Source organism: Fukomys damarensis, unplaced genomic scaffold (assembly GCF_012274545.1).
Source record: "Fukomys damarensis isolate Sample0158 unplaced genomic scaffold, DMR_v1.0_HiC HiC_scaffold_33, whole genome shotgun sequence".
Lineage (NCBI taxonomy): Eukaryota > Metazoa > Chordata > Mammalia > Rodentia > Bathyergidae > Fukomys > Fukomys damarensis.
In genome coordinates, this window is record NW_022900945.1 from 17,794,562 (window position 1) to 17,819,738 (window position 25,177).

Here is a 25,177-nt window from a genome sequence, read left to right on the forward strand (position 1 = left end):
TTATTTCTCTCTCAGTGAGTCTGTTATTTGTATATAAGAAGGCTATTGATTGTTGAGTGTTCACCTTGTATCCAGCTACTCTACTGAATCTGTCAATTAAGTCTAGAAGTCTTTTAGTGAAATTTTTTGGGTCTTCAATGTAGAGCATCATATCATCAGCAAATAATGACAGTTTAACTTCTTCCTTTCCTATCTTTATTGCTTTAATTTCTTTCTCTTGTCTGATTGCTGTGACTAATGTTTCCAGAACTATATTAAAGAGGAGTGGTGATAGTGGGCATCCTTGTCTTGTTCCTGATTTTAACGTGGAGGTTTTCAGTTTTTGGCCATTTAATATGATGTTGGCTGTTGGTTTTTCATAGATAGCCTTTATTAAGTTGAGGTATAGACCATCTATTCCAATTTTTTGCAGGGTTTTTATCATGAATCGGTGTTGAATTTTATCAAATGCTTTTTCTGCATCTATTGAGAGGATCATATGGTTTTTGTCCTTGACTTTATTAATATAATGTATTACATTTATTTACTTTCGTATGTTGAACCACCCTTGCATCCGTGGAATAAGTCCGACTTGGTCAGGATGTATGATCTTCTTGATAATCCTCTGTATTCTGTTTGCTAGTATCTTATTAAGGATTTTTGCATCTATATTCATTAAGGAAATTGGCCTGTAGTTCTCTTTTTTAGTTGGGTCTTTCCCTGGTTTGGGAATCAAAGTAATACTTGCTTCCAGGAATGAATTTGGAAGTATTGCTTCCCTTCAATTTCATTGAAAAGTTTGAAGAGTAATGGCAGTAGTTCTTCTCTAAATGTCTTGTAAAATTCAGCAGTGAATCCATCAGGGCCTGGGCTTTTCTTTGTTGGTAAATTTTTAATTACATTTTCAATTTCACTGACTATTTGGGGTCTTTAAAATGTTTTTATCTTCTTTGTTCAACTTTGGTAATTCATAAGTATCTAAAAAATCTGTCCATTTCTTCTGTGTTTTCCATTTTATTGGAGTACAGGTTCTCAAAGTAGGTATTAATGATCCTCTGGATTTCTTTTGGATCTGTTGTTACTTCGCCTTTTTCATTCCTGATTTCATGGATCTGAGCCTTTTCTTTCCTTTTTTTGATAAGATTAGCTAAGGGTTTGTCGATTTTATTTATTCTTTCAAAAAACCAGCTCTGTTTCATTTATTTTTTGTATCATTTTCTTAGTTTCCATTGTATTGATTTCTGCTCAGATCTTTATTTATAATTTCCTCTCTTGTTCAAGCTTTGGGTTTTTCTTGCTTTTGTTTTTCTAGGAGTCTAAGTTTCATCATTAGGTTGTTTATTTGAGCCTGCTCTGTTTTCCTAGTGTGGGCATTCAATGTTACAAATTTTAAGGGGAAAGTTTTAAAAGAACCAAATATTTGTGAGGTTTATAAATTTCCCCTTGAAGTAGTAAAATTTTAATTTTAATCAGACTGTGAAAAGTGAAGTATATATACTATTGAAATCTATAATATCAAAGAAGAACCCAAGAAAATCTCTAGAACACTAAACATGAAAAAAAAATCAACTTCATTATGCAGATACTCAAATAACCCTAAATAAGAAAGGAATGCAAGTGGAAGAATGAAAAGCAGAGTGAAGAGACTCAGGGTTCGGCACTGGCATGTAAAGAACATAGAAGTTACCACTCCTTTTCTTAAGGGTAAAGAGCTAACAAAACTGAAAATAGATGATGTTTTAAAAATTCACTAGACAAGTGAGTTTGCAGGGTCACCATCCACCTGAAATCTAAAAACATAAATTGGTGGAAAGTTTTAAATGATTTTGACAAGTTACGGGATGCTCAGTGTGGACTAGCATGGAAATATGAAACCTTCAGGAGCACTTTCATGGGTTTACCACCAGAAACTCCAGTCAGCTTTCAAGGTGAAGATCCTGGGAAAGGTTTCCTTCTTGATCTTGCAGAAGGAGGGAGTGTAATCATTATGAAATATGCCTAGGGCATTCTCCAACAAAAGTGTGCTCCATAGGGGGAAAAGACTTTGCCACAGCCTGTTCCATTTTGGGGAGGGCATTCCTCCTACTCCAACTCCCTCTGGCCTTCTTAAAATTTACCAGGATTTAAATTGTCTGGGTGGGGAGCTATACCACTGAAGAAATAAATACTTGTGAAGATCATAGCTTTGGAAAGGAGGCAAAGTTTAAAATTTATATTTAATCCTAAAATATGGTTTAATCCTAAAATACCTTACACCATACCAACTAGAGTATAACTGCTTTACAGCTGAAGGAGTACTGTAGAGAAATACTAAGGGAAACCCAATCAATAGAGGAAACAAAGACAATGATACCAGAGGAACTTGAAGCTTCTGAAACCTAAAGCAGATGTTAAATACAGCTTACCTCCTGGACAGGTCAATAAATCCACACAATAAATTCTCAGTTTCCTCTCTTCCTATTACTCAATGCATCAGGGTTAACTCAAAAACAACAACAAAGAAAATAATCTTAGAGGGAGCAGTCTGAAGAGAAAAAAGCAAGCACCAGAATTAGGTATCAGTGATGTTAGAATTGCCATCTTTAATAAAATCATGACTAATATGTTAACTCTGATGAACAGAATAGGCAGCACATAAGAACATATGGGAAATGTAAGCAGAGACACTCTTAGGATCAATAGGAAATGTCATATACATATAGATGTGTATAAACTATAGTAGGAATAAAGATTACTTGTTACAGGATCAGTAGAATGAACACAAAGGAGGAAAGAATTTATAAAGATACTGCAGGTCCATAGAAACCTCCTAAACTGAAGTGTAGAGGAAAAAGATTGAAACACAATAAACAACACGCAAGAACAGTGGGACAATTTTAAAAGGTGGGACATTGAAAATTAAGATATGAAGAAGATATGGAAGAGAAAATAATTAGAAGAAATGTTTAAGTACTAAGAATATAACAAAATTATTGGCAGATTTCAAAAGACAGTTGTAGGAACCTCAGAAATTAACAAGCAAAATAAATACCAAAATAAGTACACTGTATCATTTCCAGTTGCATAAAGACCAAGAGACATTCTTGAAAGATGCCAGAAAGGACTTAAATACAACAACAACAACAACAAAAAGACCTTATCTAGAGAGAGACTGACTAAGAGTTATAGCAGACTTCTCATAACTATGCAAGCCAGGAGAAAGTGGAGCAAAATATTAAAAGAATTGAAAGAAAAAAACCCACTTGCCTAGAACTATGTATCCAATAAAATTATCCTTCAGAAGTAAAAGACAAAGATTTTTTTGACAAATTAAAACTGGTTTTTCACTGCTCGCAAAGAGAAGTGATGAAGTTTTCAGGGAGAAGAAAAATGTTACAGGTTAGAAATTCAGATTTACATAATAAAAAGAAAAAATTATTTTTCTTATTCGTTAATCTAAAAGATAACTATTGAACATGTTAATAGTAATAGTATATAGATAATGTGATAGTAACTTACAGACAAGCAAATGATAAATGATGGGAGAGAGGATTTAGGAATACTTTTGTTGCAAGGTATCTGTACTAGAAGGAAACCATATAATACTGTACTATTTGAAGGTGAAGTTGAATTAATTTTAAAATATAAATTGCAAAAATTTCCTTAAAAGCAGTGTAATTGATGTGCTTAGAGAAGAAACTATGTGGACTCACATGAATGTTCATTTAAAATAAGAGGTGGCCAGAAGGGATAAAAAGGAAAGATACAACTCTGGTATGAAAAACTTTAATTGTAAATAAGATCCTAATGGTATAATTGACAATGTGAAATAGGAAGAAAAGGGCTAAAGGTGTAGCAGAAGTGGGAAGGGTAGGGGAAAGGAAATAAGGGGAAAGAGAAAATGAAAAGATGGAAATAAAGTATTTGTAAATAGGGAAGGGAGGAGGGGTTGATGGGAGGGCAGGGGTAAGGGGAAAAAAATGAGAACCAAGACCTGTCATATAAAGGTGAAAGATCCCAATGATGAATGCAACTGTACTTTATACCTAAAATGTACCAATAAACTCAATGAGAAAAAAAGATACAATAAGAACTGTTTACAAACATGATGAATATTAATCTAGCTATAACAATAGTCACTTTTAAGAATGATGTGAATATACCAAGTAGACAGTATATCATCAGAGTAGATAAAAATCAAGACTCATAAAATAAGCAGTAAGACATAGCTTTGTGTTGTCTGTACATAGTTTACATTAAATATAAAGAATTGAGTAAAAAGTAAAAAGATGGAGAAAAAAGCATCATGATACTACTAACCAAAATGAAGCTGTAATAGCTTTATTAATTTTGGAGAAAGCTGATATTGAAACAGTGAAGATGCTCATGGATAAAAAAAAGGGTATTATATTTATTTGGCATTGAATTTCTCAAAAAGAGATTTAATAATCCTAGACGTATGCACTTAAGAGTGTCAAAACATACAAACTAAAAGCTCATAGGACTAGAAGAAGAAATACAGAAATCTACTATCATAGTTGGATACTTCAACATTTATCTTTTAACAATTATTTGACAAAGGAAGTAGGAAATTCAGTGTGTACTTGACTTGAACAGTGCTATCAGTCAGCTAAATCTAATTGACACTTATAGAATATTCCTTCAACACTAGCAGAATGTGTTTTTCTCCAGCTTATATGAAACATCTACCAAGAGAGATTACTTTCTAGGCCATAAAGCACACGTTTACAAATTTTAAAAATAGGCTGGGGATTTAGCTCAGTGGTGCCACTGCCTGCTTTACAAGCTCAAGGTCCCAAGTTTGATCCCCGGTACCAAAAACAAAACAAAACAAAACAAATTTTTAAAAATATAAGTTATGGAAAGTGTGTTCACAGACTACAATAAAATTAAGCTATAAATCAATAATAAAAACTAAGTAGTTCTAAAATATAGTAAAACCTTGGTTTGCAGGCATAATTTGTAAAGCACTTGTATATCAAAGCAAGTTTACACATTAAAAAATCATGGATACTCAGATGATTAAATATTCATATAAAATGATTACAATGTTGTAATATAATATAGCATAGTAAACAAAATATAAAACATAAAGAAAATAACCTGCACTTACATTTAGAAACCTTCACTACTGGTGTGAGGGAGAAGAGAGAAGGAGGGTTTTGTGTAGTAAGACTCACCATCACTAATAGAATCACTGCTATCTGTTGGCTCAATGGAATCTTTCTCTTCATGTAGCTTTAACAAGGAACCTACCAATGACATTTATTTTTGCCTCCTTTGGAGGATTTCACAGAAATGTGATAATGCATTGTTGTTACTGCCTTATTCATTGCTTGGGCTGCCTTATTTGGGTAGTGCTTTTCTACAAAATTTTGTACTGTTCCCACATTTTACACATCTCCCTAATCTCTTTTCAAGTATGGGATTCTTCTGCCTTTTTCTCCTCCTCCTTCACAGATGAAATCTCCTCTATACCCTCTTGCTGCTGGAAGACAATCATCCACAATCCTGCAGATGGAGAGGGAGTAAGGAACCATTGGCTTAGTGGTGATCATATAATGTTTGGTATCATGTAATGCTTGTATTGCAAGACATTGCTTGTCTGTCAAGTTAAAATTTGTTAGGAATATTTGCTCGTACTGCAGAACACTCAGAACAAGTTACTAGCAGTCCAAAGTTTTACTGTATTCGAAAATTAAGGAACAAACTTCTAAGTAACACATAGGTCAAAGAAGAACTCCAAGAGAAAATTTAAACATTGTAAGCTAAATAATAATCAAATTGCAATTTATCGACATTTTTGGAACTTAGCAAAATAAATTGATGTTTAAATGAACATACTGTTAAAGAGATCTCAAGTCAGTAACATGAAGTTCCCCCTTAGGAAACTGACCAACAAAAGAGTAATTTAATCCAAGTTTAAGAACTGAAGAACAAAGGGAGGGAGAGAGCAAGGAAGGGACAGAGGAAAAAGAAAAACAAAACAACAGGAACCATCATACTGTTTGATTCCAATTATGATATTCTGAGAAGGACAAATCTGGCAATGATTAAAAAAATAGAAAAAATCAGTAAATGCAAGGATCAGGGAAGCATGGGGGACTTACTCAAGTGGTAAAATTATTCTGTATGAGCTGTAATTGTGAGTACATGACATTATGCATTATGCATAAAACCCATAACACTAACGTCACAAAGAGTAAAACTTAAATGCACTCAAGCTTTTAAATAATCATTTTGAAGTTTGGTGCATCTTCGGATAGCATGCGGATTGTGACAGAACAATTTGTATTACAAATGTGTGAAACAATCTCATTGAAAGGAATGAGAGTAAAGATACTAATCTAACTTTAGAAATAAGTTGTGCCTACAAGACTAGGCATAAAATTTGTTTAGTGACATATTACAGTTGAGAAAGTTGTTGATTTACCAGGTTAACAATTCTGATACTGCTATATGTGTATCCTGAAATTGGACAAGTAAGTAAATGGATGAGGGATGATGAAAGCCAGGGTTTTTCACTGTGCGAGTGGGAATTTTTAGGTACAACTGGGAAGGCAGCTAGAAGGAACCATGCAGTAATGGTTTTGAGTTGGAGATACAAGAATGTACTTCTGTTTAGCTTATAGACACAGATGAGCACATACAGAAATAGTTTAGATAATAAGGGAATATATGTGTGTTGGTATATTCATATTCCCCTGCTCTCTCAACTGTGAGGACCTAGAAACAACAATACTCTAATCACATTCTCTGATAAAAGGAAAAAGGACTTGGAGAAATTGCTGATTCTAGGACTGGGGCAAGAAATAAGAACATAGGACAGCTTGTAGGGCTGGAAAGTGAGGAAGTGCTCAAACACATGCATGAACACACAAAATACGGGTGTATGAAAAGGATACAGTGGGCTAATGAAAGAGCGCCCAATGGTCAAAGTTCAATCATAAAATTGGATCATAGCCCAATGTATAAAAATAAATATACATGTGTACTGATATAAATAAATGAATAAGTAAATAAATAAATGGAAGAGAAGAGTCACATTCTTCATTCAGATAAATTCCACTCTGCCTTCAAGGAGGTGCTGTAAACATGTCCTGCATGACTTCCTAAGTACTTCAGTACAGAAAAGGGGAAAGGAGTTCCTCTCTAGTGCAGACAGCTGACTGACACTGCCCCAGTCAGGTGATCAGAGTCAGCATCAACAGTAGTATCATGTTGAGAGCATAAACTTTTGATAAAATGTGATATAAATGGCACTTTACCTTTCTGATCTTTCTCTTCCTAACTCATCATTCTGGGTAATCATTGAGGTCAGGGGAGTCGCCTAAGCTCCATCTGAGGAAACTCCTACAGTACAGCGAATCAGTACTCCTGAAATTTGTCAAGAGGATCAAGAACCAGGGAAGTCTGAGAGATTGCTATAGAAAACAAAAAAGCCAAAGGAAAGAAATGAATACTAGCCAGGCGTGATGGTGCACACCTGTAATCCCAGCACACAGGAGGATGGGGCAGCAGGATGTCCTGGAGTTCAAGGCTAGCGTGGACCACATAGTGAGTTCAAGACCAGCCTGGACTACATAGCGAGATCCTACCTTAAAAAGACAAAAGAAAAACTGAGTACTAAATGTTAAGTGGTATACTGGATGGGATTCTGTAACAAGGAAAGTCTCTAGGTAAAAACTAAGGAAATCTGAATAAACTAGTGGACTGTAGTGAATTAATATTGGTTCATTATATAACTCTACCATATAAAATAAAGTATTAATAATGGAAACCAATTGTGGAGTACACAGCTCTCTTCCTAACTGTGCAATTTTCCTAAAACTATTATGAAATAAAAAGTTAACAAAAATAGTTCTATTTAAATAAAAGTTTACAAAACATAAAATATCTGTATTAGCAAGAAGCATCAGTTCCCTGGGGATTGAAATGATATAGGGAGAAGTTAAAAAGAAGCATGAGAAAAATGGTGAGGACAATGGATATGTTCATTATTTTCATTGTGGCTATGATCTTACAGTTGTGTTAATATATCAAGACTTGCTAAACTCTCCGAAAGTATAAATGCCAAATATGTGCAGTATATAGCAGTTATAGTCACTAAAACTTAAAAAAAATCAGAGGGGATGAAAATACTTAAATGGTAAGCCTAAATACAATTATACCAATATTTACATTAAGTAGAAGTGATCTAAATGATACAGGTATGTACTGTGTTCTTATAATTTCAGTATTTTGGTATAGATTCTTTAAAAGCAAAAAGATACCACAAAACACTTACCAAATAGGAGCTATAGTGGTTGATTAGTGTCATAAAAAGTAGACTTCAAAACAAGAACACTTATCAAGGATTAAGTCTATGCAGGAAGAAGATAGAACAATTCTAAACGTGCTGCCACTATTAACAGCTTCAAAATAGAGGAAGCAAAATTGATGTACTGGAAAAGAAACAAACAAATCTAATCATCAAAGATGAAGACTTCTGTAACCACTGAACCAGAGAATCTAGAAGGATAAACAAAACCTAAATACCATCAGCCAAATTGACCTTTCTGACATTTACAGTTATCTTTACTTTTAACAACATAAAACACTTTTTACATATGTCTTATGGAATATTTTCCATAGCAAACAATATCCTGGTTCATTAGACAAACCCTAACAACTTTAAAATAATTAAAAATCATAGAAAATGTTCTCTGACCATAATGGACTATGTGGAAATCAACAGAAAGTTTGGTAAAATTTTTTGATACTTGGAAATTTAAACAGGATACTTCTAAGTAACCCATGGTCAAAGACAAAATCTTAAAGGAAATTAGAAAAATTTTGAACTGAATGAAAATGGAAATATGATACACCAAAATTTGTCAAATGCACCTTTTCAGAGGAAATATCTAGGATTGAGTCCATATATTAGAAAAATATCTTAAATAATAATCTAAGTTTCCATATTATGAAACTAGAAAAAAAGCAAAGTAACAGTAGAGGAAGGGAAATAAGAGCAGTATGTTAAGTGAAACAAATCAGACACAAGAGCTTAAATATTGAATTTTTTCTTTAATGTGAGAAACTCAAAATGTAAAGAGCAAAATAAAAGACAGATAATCTTTCTCAAACGGAAAAGGAATCAAGAGATGGAGAGAGTGGTAAAGGAAGAGAGGGGAAGGGATGGAAAAAGAAATTAAGATGTGTTAAATACATGTACTAATTACCGGAAATGTAAACCTTATGTACTGCAAACACGGACTTAAAAAAAAAAAAAAAAAAAAAAAAAAAAAAAAAAAAAAAAAAAAAAGCAAAAAGAAAAAAGCAGGAAGTAATTAAATTAAAAAGAGAAAAATGATGAAGAAAATAAATGAAAGCAAAAGGTAGATCTATAAATCAATAAAAGAAATCAAATTAACCAAGCAAAGAATACAACCAATACCAAGAATGGGATAATTACTCCAGATGCCACATTAAATGGGTGATAAGGTGCTATTAGAAACAACTGAAGTCACATAAAATTTTCAGTAGAAAGAGACCATTTTTTGAAAAACACAAACCAATATTCAAGATGAAATAGATAACTCAGTTGTAATACATTCATTGAAGATATTGTATTAGTATTTGTAATCTGAAAAGAGAACTCATCCCAGATAGATTGACTGGCAAATCCTATCAGATACTATACCAATTCTCTCTTCTAGAAAACAGAAGATGAAAGACTTCATTTTGTTTTATGAGGTCTACCTTAAGCTGCTATCAAAATTATGCAGTGTATGACAACATCTTTTCTAAGTATAGACACAAAAATCTTCAATTAAATACTAATTAAATCCAGCAATATATAAAAAAGGACAGAAAGAAAGTACATGATGTTTCTCCTCTGAATTCAAATCTTACTCAAAATTTGGAAATTAACTGGTGTAATCCATCATTTAGCATTCTAAAAAGGTGAAACCACAGTATTATATCAACTGATCCTAAAAGAATATTAGATAAATTCAATATGCTGCTAAGGTTAAAAACTCCCACCTAATTAGGAATAGAGTCTCCATCACTAACATCTACAGAACAGGTATACAGCTACCCTAATGCCATTGCCAGTGGGAGGAACAAAGAAAACATAACTTTCTTGCTGAGCCGTGGAATAAGCAGAGATAGAACACTCACCATTCTTGTTTAACCTTGGACCAGTGCAGTATGGCAAGAAAGGTAAGAGGCATAAGAATTACAAAAACAAACTCTGTATTCAAAGATGACATGATACCTTATTTTAAAAAATTGCAAGAAATCTACAAACAGCAAAAGATCTAAAACTAAGAAATTTAGTAAAGTTGTATGCAAGTTAAATATCTATACACTAGCAATGAACAATTGTAAAACATTTTAAAATACTGTTGATAATAAATTTTAAATTGATACATGATATTTCAGTATATTCATAAATATGTACAATTTTATCTTCTATATGTCAGTTAAAATAAATATAAATTTTAAAGTACTTGGGTATAAATCTAACAAAGTATGTACAAAATCTACCTGTTGCAAGTATGAAACACTGATGAAAGAAAGACCCAAGTAAACAAAGACATACTGGGATCATGGATTGAAAGACTCATTTTGAAAGATTTCATTTTTTCCAATGAACACAATACCAATAAAATCCGAGCAAGATTTTATTTTATTGGCCAAACTGGTTTGATCTCCAAGACGAGGCAGGGGAGATATGAGGGGAAACGTTGGCAAATGTAGATACTAGATTTTTGACAAACTTAGAAGCTGTGGTATCCAGAACTTTATCTTATAGGTGAAAGAACTGACACATACATAGATCAATGGAATACAACAGTCTAGAAAGAGACCCAAATTCAATCAATTGAGTTTTGACATATGCAAAAGCAATTCGTTTGTGAATGTGTACTTGTAACAAATCCACACAATGGAGTACTTTTTCAACAATGAAAGTAAATGAAATATTGAGACTCAACTGCTATGCCAAATGAAAGAAGCCAGTCTTAAAGGATACATACTGTATGAATCTCTATATAACATTGTAGAACAGGCACAACTGTTGCCATAAAAACTATTTGAAGAGCAGGGTCGTGGTCCTATCACTTGTTCTCTACGTAGAGAAAGCACATTTTACATCTTACATGGACTTCCATGTTTTTCTTTTTCTTCAACCTTCAGGCTTCTAAAGTATGTAACGGACAATGAAACTGAAAAGTGGATTCTCGGTCGTGGACAGTGTATCCTAAGGACCAATTGTATTAGTCTCCTTTCACCACCACATCCCCACCCTTGTTTGAAAAATAGAGTTGAATAAACGTTTGCTTCTTTTGGGAAGCCAGGGTCACATATTTCAGGAACCTTGATGTAGGAGTTTTAAAACTAAGTAACTTTAGATAAGTTGCTTAATGTTTACAAATTTCTTATCGTAAAATAGGGATAATAGTGCTGGTGCTATTTACTTCACATGTAAAGATTTCATAAGCCTTATAATAATTTCACAATGAAAATTATTTTTAAACGTTGTAAAGTATGCGGCACTTCATTACTATTATTAATTATAGATTACTGATTATAAGAAATAAATCAGTATTTTGTGGTATGTTATGACAAAGCAAGTTCAACTCTGAAAATTCCTATTTATTTCTAAAAGTAATGCAGAAAAACTGGGTATGGTGGCACATGCCTGTAATCTCAGCACTCAGGAGGCTGAGGCAGGAGGATTTCTGCGAGTTAGAGGCTAGCTTGGGCTACATAGTGAGTTCAAGGCTATTAATAAATAAATTAATTAAATACAAAATAAAAGTAATGTGGAATGATTGAGAACTTTTAAAGTTGATTGCTCTCTAGTTTTAAAGATGTACATTATTTAAATACAAGATACACTGTTCCCAACAAATTTTGGGGATAAGTCTAGACCTGATAGTACAAAATAATATTCTGAAAATACTACCCAGAAGAATAAAAAGTAATATACTTCTAAAAATTAATTTGAATTATGAAGGAATTCATAGTTAGAACTGTAGTTATTTCTTTCTAGCAGTAGATGCCAGTAGAGCTCTTTCTTTTAATAAGAATCACATTGCATGAGCAGCTCCATGGCAACAGCTTCCTGGTCACGTTACCATGTAGAGAGAAACACGAGTCCAAGAGAGAAATATTCTACTTTCTGTAAGAGTTTTGTAATAAATAGAAATCGTTTTATTGAAAAAAATGGACACATTTCAAAATATATTTTCAGTATTCTCAGCTAGGGAAACTTACTTTGTTTTTGCTATAGCAATTTTGCTTTAAAGCTTATCTCTTGTTTTGAATAATATAATCTCAGTGTTCAGGGTAGGAATGTGGAATTTCTATACTGCAGCGGTGTTGAGTAAACATAACACTGGCTTGTGTGTTAAAAATGAAGGTAGTCAGGCTGCAGTGTTAGAGTCGGCGTGTATCTTCCGCAAGGGAACACTGTGCCAGGGCTGTTCTGTCTCGCAGTGGGTAACGTGTCAGATACCTCATGGAAGGGGTGGCTGGGGTCATGGAGCCTGGAGTATTTTAGAAGGAAACATTTGCACTGAGGGAAATGGAACTTGGTGAATAAAATTCAGTAACACAGTGTAAGGAAAAGAAATCCAATGATGTTCCTCCCTTTACTGTTTCTCTATATAAAAGTTTTTTTTTTATTTACAAATATGGTCTTATCATAAATGAAAACATTTTTCCAGCATTTGAAGATTCTACTTATATTTTTAGATTGTTAAAAGTGAATGGTTAACTTCACTTAGCATATTTAGTGAGTGTCTAATAACATGTATTTATGACTAAATCACAATTTAGGGAAACAAATTCATAAACAGCTAATTTTAATATAAAATCCTAAGATCAGTGGAAATGAGAGAGCAGTTTACTTTTTCTAGGAAGTATGTGGGAGACTTCAGTGAAAAGTTGACATTTGTAGTGAGCCTTGAAGATTAGAATTTCTGTTAGTAAGGCAAGTCAAGGAATTCAGGATTTTATCCAATTCTTATCACACTGAGTCAGTCCTCACACTCTGATTACTGTATTCATTAACACACCAGACACTTATCAGTGTCTGTTTTGCGTAAGACACTCTCAGATGTTAATAAATTATGTTGTTTTACACATATAATATGTGTGTATATGAAAAAATTTAAATACAGTCTTATTTGATTTTTTTCGGTGGTACTGGGAATCAAACTCGTGTCCTTGCACTTGTGAGGCAGGAGGCGGAACCACTGAGCTAAATCCCCAGCCTCTAAGAAATATGGTCTTACAGATACTCTTTTCTGTTTTTTGTTTTTTTTGGTTTTTTGGCTTTTTGTCGTTGTTGTTGTTTTTGTTTTTTGAGACAGGGTCTCACTATGTAGTTGAGACTGACCTGGCACTATGTAGCCCAAGCTGGTCTCGAACTCACAGCGATCCTCCTGCCTCAGCCTCCCAAGTGCTGGGATTACAGGCATGTGCCACCACACCCAGCTTTTCTGATTAGAGTATATTAATCTTATTACAAAACTGCATACAAATGAATTGTGTGCTACAAAGCAAAATTCTTGTTTCTTTAATAGACTTGTGTGTGTTTCTGTAATTTGATTGCATTATTTTTCCACTTATTCTATTTATCGTTATTATTCCTATTTGTCAAACAGTTGGCAGGAAAAATGGACTAAGATACTTTCAGAAAGATTTTTTAAGACTTTCTTTCTTTTCCTTTTTTTTCCTTATTTAGAACTTTCAAAGAGAAAACCACATAATTCTCATCCTTTAATTGGTGTCAAAAGGCAGATAGATACTCAAAATTCATGTTAAATGCCATAGGTAAATTTTTTACCCTTCAAAGTGGTGATGGAAAATTATATTTATTAATTGAAAGCTGTTTCTGAGTAAGTTACTAAATGAGAGGATAGGTAATCTTCTGTGTTAAGATTTTAAAATTAACATGTTTCAATTAGAAGGAATTGTTTTTCTCTCAACTGAAAATTCGTGGTATGGCTGTTATATAATTACAATTTACATTTATTTTAAGATTGTCTTATATAATTTTAAATGTTTTTTTCCCCTCTTTTCAATTTCAGAGTGTTTTAAAATAGTCTACTGCTAGGCAGACACATGTCAGTAGATAAATTTGATAGGCAATACTGGTATGGTTCCTGTTTTTACTAGACTTAAGTCAATGAGTTAGAAATATTCAGCGTTTTTTACCCCAGAAGTTATTTCTTCAAAATTTTATCTTAGTTATAATATGTTTTCTGTGTGTTTTGTAAAAGTCTTATTTTAACCATTCCATATCAGTTTTTGATGAAAACATAACTGCTCATTAAAGATTCATAAATCATTTATATTAGCAGAATTCTTGGAAAAGCACAAGTTGTCTTTTTAACATGTTATGTTTTGAGGATGATTTGGCCTTCATCTGTTTGCATATGGTTGTAATACATGTTTAACTAGTTTCCCTTTTTAAAATTGTTCGGCCTACTCTTTTATGTTTATAGTTTGCTCTTATTAATCTATTAATAGTAAAACATTCAAATATAAATCCTGCTGAGCAGATATTGCAAGTTTTTAAAACCCCCATCTCTAGTTGAGATGAAAAGAGTTTTGATAAGAAAAGCTCAGTAATGTGCTGTTTTATATTAACAGGAAACAGAGCAGCAGTAGTGGTTTGAATACCCTGCAAACAGGAAGTTTGACACATGCAGAGCTTTAAGCTTCTGTGTAAGAAGTTGTTGAGCTCCTTCTGGAAATATTTTTAGTTACTTTAGAAGAGTGTAAATGTACATGAATGGCAGCTTATAGAGAACTACCCTGTAGCCAGCATACATCTACCGCTCTTCAGAAATTGGAAGGTTTTGCTAACCGGTTATTTCACAGACACTCTAAAAGTACTACACATGATCAGAAAACAGCTCTGGAAAATGACAGCCTTCATTTCTCTGAACATACTGCCTTATGGGACAGATCAAGTAAGTTTTTTTTCTTAAATGATAGATTATAACTAGCAGCTAAAGTACTAATTGAAGCTTTAGAGTTAAACATAAAGACATGTTTTTTCTTTTTATGATTTGCACCAGACCATTTTGCAAGATGAAGTTGAAATAATTCTACAGAAAGTTGCTAAGTTGAGCTAAAACATGTAGTTTATTGTTTTGTTTTACATATGACTAAGTTCTAAATTTTCATAAAATTTTCTACAGTATTTTGACATTTCTAGTAGATGTTACTGTTTGCCTTTATATAAAAATGAAAAAAATATAAAACAATAACCTGTGTATTTTTTAAAATTCCTATGTTTATAAACTTTAAACTTTGAAATAGGCAAGGCTTTCAAATTTACAGTTAAAGTTTTATTATGTTTTCTATCTTTCATTTTTAAATGCATGTATGAAAGTTCAATTTTGACAAGCAAAATTTCTAAAAATAAAAGCAGAGTGTGATTATTCTATGTAAAATATTACATATATAACAGGGATATTAAAAGCTCTCATAATTGTACTTTATGTTGTTTATAAATATGGCTAAACTTGAAAAGAGCTGTTAGGTTGGCATCATATTCTTTCTAAGCATGTTAAAAATATTTGGACTTACTACTTTGCTAACAATGGTAATGCAATACCACTATGAAGGATGTGCAGATTAAAAGATAAGTTTCACATATAAACCATACCATTACCTCCATTCCAGTCTCACCTTGGACCCTCCCCAAAGTATTTTTGTCACTTTGATTAAATGAACAGTAGAATTACCCTTGGCACCCTTGTCCTTTTTGGTGTGTTTGTTTGATCATTAAATAGCACTGGTGTTTGCCTTTGTGTTTATGTATGCCAAAGAAGTTAAGTAAAAAAGCTCAGCTAAAGTAGTTTACAAAATTTATTCTATGGTTTATATAGTATCTAGATAGTTTCATAGAAACTTATCTGAATTATTGTTTTATTCATAAAAATTTCTAAAACCTTTAAGCCATTTGAAAGAGAACGTAGGGAAGAATATGTATTTGTACACATTTTTTAACTCAACAGGCTTCAATCATTTCTAATTGATCTTTACAGTGGATTGATAGTTGAGGAATTTCAAGTTAATGAATTGAGAATACTGAAATAATACCACAAGCAAAAGCTTTTTATTCATTCTGTTTTCCCTGTTCTATAAAAGTGAAGTCTCCTGTCCACTTTTGGAAACCATTGCTGTGCATTTCAAAGGTATCCTAAAGTTAGATTAAGGACAGAATTCAATTAATTTCTGATTCACCAAAGAACGAAAATTGTGTCCTTGTAAGAAAAATAGACACAATATAAGAACTATTTAAAGAGAAAGTAAATATGCATTAATCATTCCTTCAGTTATTCCTTTCCATACCCCCAAATATTATGTGGATAAACAATAACATATTGTACTAGAGAAACTGTTTTGTATGGAAAGGACAGTATGGAAAGCACACAGTGCTAGTTTCCTGTTATAAAATGCATTTATATGGAGTAGAAAACACTGATATGGCAAAAACAACTCCAACATTTATTTTTGTGGTGGAGACTCAAAGTTTTATTTGTGCAGTGGGTTAGGGAAGGAGTTTTGATTATATGAAGTTTACATATAAAACACATGGTTCAAAGCTACTTAATTCAGTTTACTTGCGTGACTTGTTTGACCAGAAAAAGAAACGTGGTATTACCAGGTGATAAACACTCTGGATATATATGTTCCAAAGTACATTTTAAGAAACATTTTAAATGTCGAAACAAACTGTTGAGTAAAGACTACCTGTGTAGGCAGATGAAATGTAACAAAATTTAAACAAAATTCCTTTACTAGTGACATTGTAAGTGGGAATATATTAGGATAAAAGCCACATAGTGGTTTCCAAGTGTTTCATCTTTTTTACTAGTAAATTAAGTAACAGGAATTCCTGTTGATAACATAAATATGCCATTGCTAATTCCATGCACATATAACTATTTGAAGGTCAGAGGAAAAGCGTAGAGGAATTTTGCTTTTTTGTTCTGACCCAGAATGAAGGAGAATATTGACGTTGATTGAGTTGTCTTTGTAGCAAGTTTGTTTTGGTTAGCTTGTCTTTCTTTAATCATAACTGGTCTGTTGAGTTATATGATCTGAAATTAATGGAAATTCTACCTGTTCTAAGCTTTTGATTTACATACTTAATATCCACGGCAACATTTTAAGAAGTAAATAGGCCAATATCATTGAACACTTTGCCTCTTCCTATGAATTCACGGGCTATTTCTCCGATAGTTACAAATCTATTTTAGTGGATCTTAGATTTAAATATCATATTGAACAAATAAGAAATTTTGAATAAGACTTCCTCAGGTAGAATTAGATAGCTACAGTGATTATAAAACACTACATTTCGTGTCAGTTTACCTTTCTGAAGTTCATACGATCTTTCAGACAATTTATTTCCCATCTTAGTCTGCTGCATCTGTATCATTGAAACTTTGAAACTCGAACACCTTACTTTTCACATTGTCTTTTTTACCTAATATTACTACTTGCAACTATTTTATGAGCTTATTGTTAGTAATTAATTTCTATTCATTTGACAGACCTTTTTCAATATTGACTGTGCTGTAGTCTCTGAACAAGGTACTGGGAAACTAAGTTTCTATGCTCAAAAGCAAGAATAGGAAAGGTAAGCATGCAAGCAACATAGTTTTCAAAGCATATTGGTATTAATATTCAGAATTTTGGCCTACATTCTAATAGTAGGGAGCCAATGAGGGTTTTTTTAAGTGGAAAAATAATATGATGCAACTTTCAATAAAAGTCTAAAATTCTTAACTAGCATGATATGGGATAAGTTAACTTGTTTTTATATACCGTAGGGAAATGAGTATAGCTACCATACATTTTCTATTTGTGCTGGCCCCTTACTTGAAACTAATGCTTTTGACACTACAGTGAACATTACAATGATTTGTCCAATAATGGCTTCCCTTTCTAACACTGCTTAGTCAAGATACTTATGTCTGAAATTTCCTTTTCTTTCTTCTACCAGTGGTGAAATTTTCTTATAATTTTAAGAGTTCTCTCAAGTATCAGCTCTGACACAATAATCAAGGCATCCTATTCCTCTATCCTTTGTCCTTATTAGAATTTATGATCTCCTTTTTTTATGCTTTAATATCACCTACTTACTTTTTTTTTTTTTTTTTGGTACAAGGGATCAAACTCGGGACCTTGTACTTATGAGGCTGGCGAGGCATCACTGAGCTAAACCCCTAGAAATGGGAAGAAAATGCTCAAATGAAAAGGGAAACGAGAGGGGAAAGGAAGGAAGGGACATTAAAAAAAGAAAAATGGAAACAAAGCTTTTGAAAATAGGAAGAAGAAGAGGGCTTGAAAGGAAGGGAGGGGAAAGTGAGAAAAAGCAGCAGCAAGATGTATCATGTACAGATACAAATTCCCAGTGGTGAATATTATCATTATGTTTATCTAAAATATACCAATAAAAGAGGAAAAGACCCCCAAAATTATATTACTGTTAGTGCTTATGTTCTCTCTCTTGTTTTGATTTTAAACTCTGTGGTGGCATAGAACTTACTAGTTTATCTTCGCATTGCTAACAATGTTCTTAATGTTCAGTTTGTTAAATAACATTTAATATAGCACAGATTTAGTATTAATGAACTTCCTTTAATTTATTATATTGTGGACTTTGCAATTTATTTGAAAGGCCTATGGGTATTAACCCAAAAGAGCAAACTGCTAACCTGACCCAAGTAAATACCACATTTCAGAGGCATTGGAGTTTTTAGTAGTACCTGTTTGTTTTATGTAATAATCTTTAAAATAAGAATTGGAGTAGTCAACAGACTTTATATCAAAGCTAAAGTTACTGGGATATTAAATAATTTGAAATTAGGAAATGTTCCCATAGGCTATATAGCAACACCCAGTGCTATGTCAGTTATACTAATGTGCTGAGAAGCTTTTAGCTGCTTCTGCTTTGCAATAAGTAGCCATAGCCCAGGGTGAGAGGAGCTGGCAGATATACATGTATATGTATTTTAGTGCCTCAGAGTATGGCGTGGGTCCGGCATCATTAACATTACCTGAGAGCTTGTTAAAAAGGAAGATTCAGGTCCCACCTGAATCTGCTGAGTCAATTTCATATTTCAACAAGATTCTCGGCTGATTCATATGCACATTAAAGTTTGAGAAGCACTTATTTCCTAATAACATTTTAATCTAATTTTCAGGTAGTATGTTCACAAAAAAATTTGGAAACCACACAGACCAACAACAAAATAATTAAAAATCACATACAATCCTGCCAAATTATAACAACTATTAACATTATTGTGCTTTTTAATGTTTTGCTGTTATATTTTAAAACACTGATTAACGTCCTTATAGCTAAATCTTTGAGTATACTTAAGATTATTTTTACATTTTACGGAACAAATTTAAAGAGTCCATTTGTTAATGAACACTTAGGTTTATTACAGTATATTGGTGATTATTAATAATCCTGCAGTGAACTTGAGAGTACCGATCTCTCTTCGACATGACAATTTCATTTCCTTTAAATATATACACAGAAGTAAGATTGCTGAGTCATATAATGGTTCTTGTATATATTTTTTTTGAGGAACCTGAATACCATTTTCCAAAATAACTGTATTCTTTTACATATGCAACGGCAGTATTACCAGAGTTCCCTTTTCTTTACATCTTCTGTAATACTTGTTATCTTTTGTCTTTTAAAGGTTTGTCTGTTTTTGCTTCATGAATAAGTTTATTGATTGTCATCTGAAAAAATCCTCATAGAAAATTTGGTTTAACTCTCAGCAACCCACTCCTGAGCTTCTTTTGAGCTACCTTGTATTTCTTCTGGGCAAGGGACATTTTGGGACAGTTCCACTGCTTTTTAACTTCTCTCTTTGGCTTCTTTTCATAGACTGGATTCTCTTGTGTAGCAGCATGAGCTTTCTTATCCATCTCCTCCGTCATGTCTGGAGTTATATTGTTCTTTATGTACTGAAAGAACTGTTTCTTGTAAGCATCTTCATCTTCTTCCATGAGGTAATGCATATAATCAGCTGTCTTTTTTCATTATAGCCATTTTAACAGGTATGAAGCAATAATCTCCTTGTAGTTTCAGTTTGTGTTTTTCTGAAAATTAGTGATGTTGAACATTTTTTGTTTTCAGATACTTGTACCATCTTCTTTTCAAATATATCTATTTAAGTCCTTCACTTTTTTGTTTGTTGTTTGATTTTTTTTCTTGCTATTGAATTGATTGGATTCTTTATAGATTTTGGATATTGACCCTGTCATCAAATATTTGCTTTTTGCAAATATTTTCTTGTATTCCACAGATTGTCTCTTTACTATTTTCTTTGCTCTGAAGAAGATTCTCAGTGTGATATGATTCCATTTGCCTATTTTGCTTTTGTAGTCATATCTAAAAACTCATACCAGTGCCAAGAATCGTTTCCCGTTTTCTTCTAAATTTTTATAGTTCCATGCCCTACACGTAAGTTTTTAATTCATTGTAGTTGACTTTTGTAGAAGATATGAGATAAGCATCTAATTTAATTTGTTTGCAGGTGAGAATCCAGTTTTCCCAACACTACTTGTGATAGGCAACTTCCCATCCCTGTGACAAAATACCTGAGAAAATCAAAATGGGAAAACTTCATTTCAGCTCATAGTTTCAGGACGTGGTCAGCAGGCTGCACTGCTGTCAGGCCTGTCATGAGGAACAAACCTTACGGCTGGGGGGTGCAACAGCAGAACTGCTCATCTCATGGTAATCAGAAAGCAAAGAGAAGGAAAAGCCAGCAAGGAAAGACTGGAGACAAGATACAGTGTCCCAAGGTCACACCCCATTTCCCACTTCAGTTAGGCCCCACTTCACAAGTTTTCATCACTTTGCAATAATGCCATCAAATTAGAGAAATCAGTGGACTAATCCACTAATAAAGTTAGACTCCTCAGGATCCAAGCACTTTCACAAAGCCCCACCACTGACAGATGGGCATTTTAGATCCAACCATAACACTGTTTATTGAAGAGACTGTATGCTTTGCACCTTTATTCAAGATAATTAGCAGTATATGCTTCAGATAATATCTAGTCTCTTTATTCTACTCCTTTTGTATGTGTATTTATTTTTATGCCAGTGCCATGCTGTTTTGATTACTGTAGGTTTCCAGTACATTTTGAAACCAAGTGGTATGAGGGCTCACTTTGTTCTTTTTGTTCAAGACACTTTTCGGATATTCATGATCTTTTGTGGTTCTATACAAACTTTGTGATTTTTCTATTTCTATAAAAAATGTACAAGAAACTATTATCAACTATTATATAGCATCAAATTAAATAACATAGAAGAAATTAAGAAGTTCCTAAAAACTACAATTTACCAAGACTGAATCATGAATAAATACAAAATCTGAATAGACCAATAGCAATTAAGGAGATTAAATCAGGAATCAAAAATTCAAGAAAAACAATGAAGCCCAGTATCTTATGGCTTCACAATTCCAAACATTTAAGGAAGAATTAATACCAATGCTTCTCAAACTCTTCTGACAAAAATTAAAGATGAGGCAGTGCTTGCAAACTCAGATTCATTTGACAAGGCCAGCAGTGCTCTGATAATCAAAGTTAGACAAGGACACTACAAGAAAGTGAAGTTACAAGCCAGTATTTCTGGTTAACATAGATCCATAAATCCTCAAAAAAACTAGAAAACTGGATTTAATAGCACATTAAAAGGATTATACACCATGATCAAGTATGATTTATCCTTGGAATGCAAGTTCACTATATACAAAGGAATAAATGTGATGCACCACAAGTAAAGGATAAAAATTGTATAATTATCTGAGTAGGTGGAGAAAAATTATTTGACAATTTTCAGCCTCCTTTCACGATAAAAGAAAAAAGACAGAATCTTTGAAAGTAAGATGTTTTCTAGAAGGAGATAATAAACGGAAACTGAAAGATTATGTCCTAAAACATTCTGCTTTTAGCTCTTGGGCCCAGTTATTCTTATTAACAACCATGGCTCACTTGGTATACAAATAAGGCCTCATCTTTTAAATATTCAAATTAATCACTGGTATACCAAATTATTCAAATTAGCATAGTTGCTCTTTTCTTGGGGGCTACTTTCAGCCTGCTTTAACTTTTGCTAGACTCCTGTTTACTCATTCCCAAGAAACCAGTACTGTTTTCAAAAGTTAGATAAAGAAAAAGATACTTATTTTGTTTAGTGTATAAGCTAGTGATTTCATTTTGAGTTGCTATTGATTTTGCCATTGTTACATGATAGATCACAAATTCAAGTATAGCCTGGGAAACTTAGCAAGACCTGTGTCAAAAAATAAACAAAACAAAACAACAAGGGCTGGGTATGTAACTCAGTGAGCATGATGCAGTTTAGTGAGAATCCCTACTACAGAAAAAGAAAAAAAGAAGAAAGAAGGAAGGAAAGAGGGAGAAAGGAAACAAACAAGGCCCAACAAAGTTGAGGTATCCTTGCTTTTGTTAATGTGATGCTATGGATCCTCACAAAGACCTTACTGATTCTTAATCAGGATTTAATTTTCTTAATTTATATCATATACTGAGTCATCTTGGCTTCCCTGCCTGATGGGATGTGTGAGAAGGTACTTTGAGCCCATTTCTACACTGTACCAGAATAAGTTCTCCTTTCTTGAATGTTAAACCTGTGGTCTGTAACTCAAGTCAAGTTTGCAAATAAATTTTGATTATTCCTGATATACACATATACACACACATTGACACTATGACTGTACATCAACAGATTCATATAAATATATAGACTTCATACTCTAGAACCGTTAGAACTGGGTTTCTTTCCCATATGAGGAAAAAAAAATGACAGCACTGCATAACTATCTTCTTTAACTAGCCTTATTCTATCTGATTTGTTCTCTCCTTCAGAACTTCTGTTATTTTACCTGCCTTGCTTTGATCTGGCCAGCAATATTTGTTGTTGAGCCCAAATCACCAACCCAGATCGTCCTTTATTCCTGGGTCACATACCTATGACTGTTATGGCTTGTGTCTAGATGTCCACCCAAAGCCTCATGAATTCACAGGTGGAGCTTTTTTTGAAGTGGCTGAATCTAGAGCATATGATTGATTCATGGTGCAATCCTAGGTTTAAGGGTGTTAGGATTAATGGTATGTGATTACTAAATCAGTCCCTTGATTGGTTCGGTGCCACCTTAATCCCAGTAGCCAAGATACAATATAAGGGACAGAAAGAGGCTTGTCTTGTCGCTTGCTTGCTTTGCTACCTTCTCTCTACTATGAACTGTTTCTGCTCTGCCATCCTTGTCTACCGTGTCACCCTGCCTTGGAGCCAACCAATTATGGACTGAAATGTCAACAAAATGCGAGCCAAATAAACCTTTCCTCTCTTAACTTTGGACATCAGGTATTTTGTCTCAACAATGAGAAAAAGTAACTAGGACAATGACTAAACATCATGAGAGAGGTTCTGGTAATTCTGAACCTAAGAAAACATGGGATCTAGGTTTTGTTCTTTCCCTTAGAAATTCTTGTTTTAGTTTTCATCCAGATGTATTTATTTTCATTCTCTTATTTATCTCTGATTCCCAGAGTTTTGAGAAGGAATTGCCTTTACCAAGCCCCAGAAGGTTTGTTGGCTCACTCCTCAAGAAAATGGGTGCCGATAAGTTTTTCATTTACATATCTAAGTTGTCCACTGATGTGCTTATTCCCCCAGCAAAGATCTGCTTCAAGCAGATTCTTGACATTTTAAAAATTGAGATATATTTACATACCATAAAAGTCACTCGTCCTAAGTCAGAAGTTCACTATTAATTAGTAAATTCATAAAGTTGAATAACCAGCATACTTGTTTTAAAACATTTCCATCACCCCACATATTTCTTTGTACCTACCAATTGTGCAGCCAATCCCTACTTCCACCCCAACTTACAGTAAACACTGATATACTTTCTGTCTATAAATTTTGTTTTCCAGATATTTAATATAATTTCAGTTATGCAATATGTACTCTATTGTTTTTAGGCTCTTTCACTTAGAATAATATTTGCCTGGTTAATCCGTGTTGTAGAACATATCAATAGTTTTTGTTTGTTTGTTTTTTCGTACCAGAGATCATACTCGGAACCTTGCACTTGTGAGGCAGGCAGCAGCACCACTGAGCTAAATCCCCGGCCCTCGTTGGTTCTTTTTTATTGCTGAATTATACTATGTTGTTTGATATAACACATTTTGTTCTGCAATCGATGAGCAGCAGAATTATTTCCAGTTTTGGACTATTTGAATAATGGCACTATAAGCATTTGAAAACAAGTCTACGTGGACATATGTTTTCATCTTTCTTGGGTAGATATTTAGGAGTGGAATTATTGGGTCATATAAGTTTATGCCTAGATCTTTCAGAAACTGCCCAACTGTGTTTCCAAAGTGGCTATACCATTTTATGTTCCCCTTGTTTGGGTGTGAATTGCTGTTTCACAATTGTGGTTTCATTTTGTGTTTCCCTAACAACTACTGATCATATTTTCATGCTTTGAGAAACCATTTGTATGTCTTCTTTGGAAAATATATTTGTGATAGTGTTAGAATGTTTCTTGCTTTGAATTTTGTGTCTTTCAAAGAATTTATCCATTTTATCTAAAATATCTTACATGATTGGTATAAAGTTGTTTATAGTACCTTGTAATATTTTTAGTTTATCTTTGTTGATGGTATTATCTTTTCATTCTTGAGTTTGATAATTAGTGTTTTTTCAGTTTGTATTCAGTCAAGGTATAGCTTTGTCAATAAGACTTTTGATTTTTATGAATTTTTCTCAATTTTTTTTGTTTTCAATTCCATTGTCTTTCTCTATTTTTATTCATTTTTGTCTGTTTTTATTTACTCTCTTATTTTTTAATTTCTTAAAGTACGAACTGCAATTATTGGCTTGGGGCCTTTTTAATTTTCTAATCTAAGTAATTAAAGCCGTGAATTTCCCTCTATGTATTAACTCTATATGCATCCCATAAATGTTGAGATAGTATAGGATTTTTCTCATTCAGTTTAGAGTTTCTAATTGCCCTTTGGATTTCTTTGTGATTTAATATCCAAGTAGAGATAAAGAAATCCAGTATTTCTTTGTGTTGTTGTTTCCTATATTATGATTGATCAG

The 25,177-nt window shown here is 33.1% G+C and overlaps 1 protein-coding gene across 3 annotated transcripts in view; it reads left to right on the forward strand.

The window, feature by feature from the left end:
- The window catches only part of Prkacb (protein kinase cAMP-activated catalytic subunit beta), a 117,589-nt gene that overhangs the window by 37,397 nt on the left and 55,015 nt on the right, over positions 1-25,177 (forward strand). Inside the window, exon 1 of one of the 3 annotated variants that reach the window (XM_010636740.3) lies at positions 14,683-14,954. The exons of the other annotated variants lie outside the window; for them this stretch is intronic. Within the exon in view, the coding sequence (XP_010635042.1) occupies positions 14,774-14,954 (181 nt within the window). The 5' untranslated portion in view covers positions 14,683-14,773. Of the gene's footprint in view, positions 1-14,682; positions 14,955-25,177 lie in introns of those variants that run through there. 3 annotated transcript variants of the gene reach the window in all.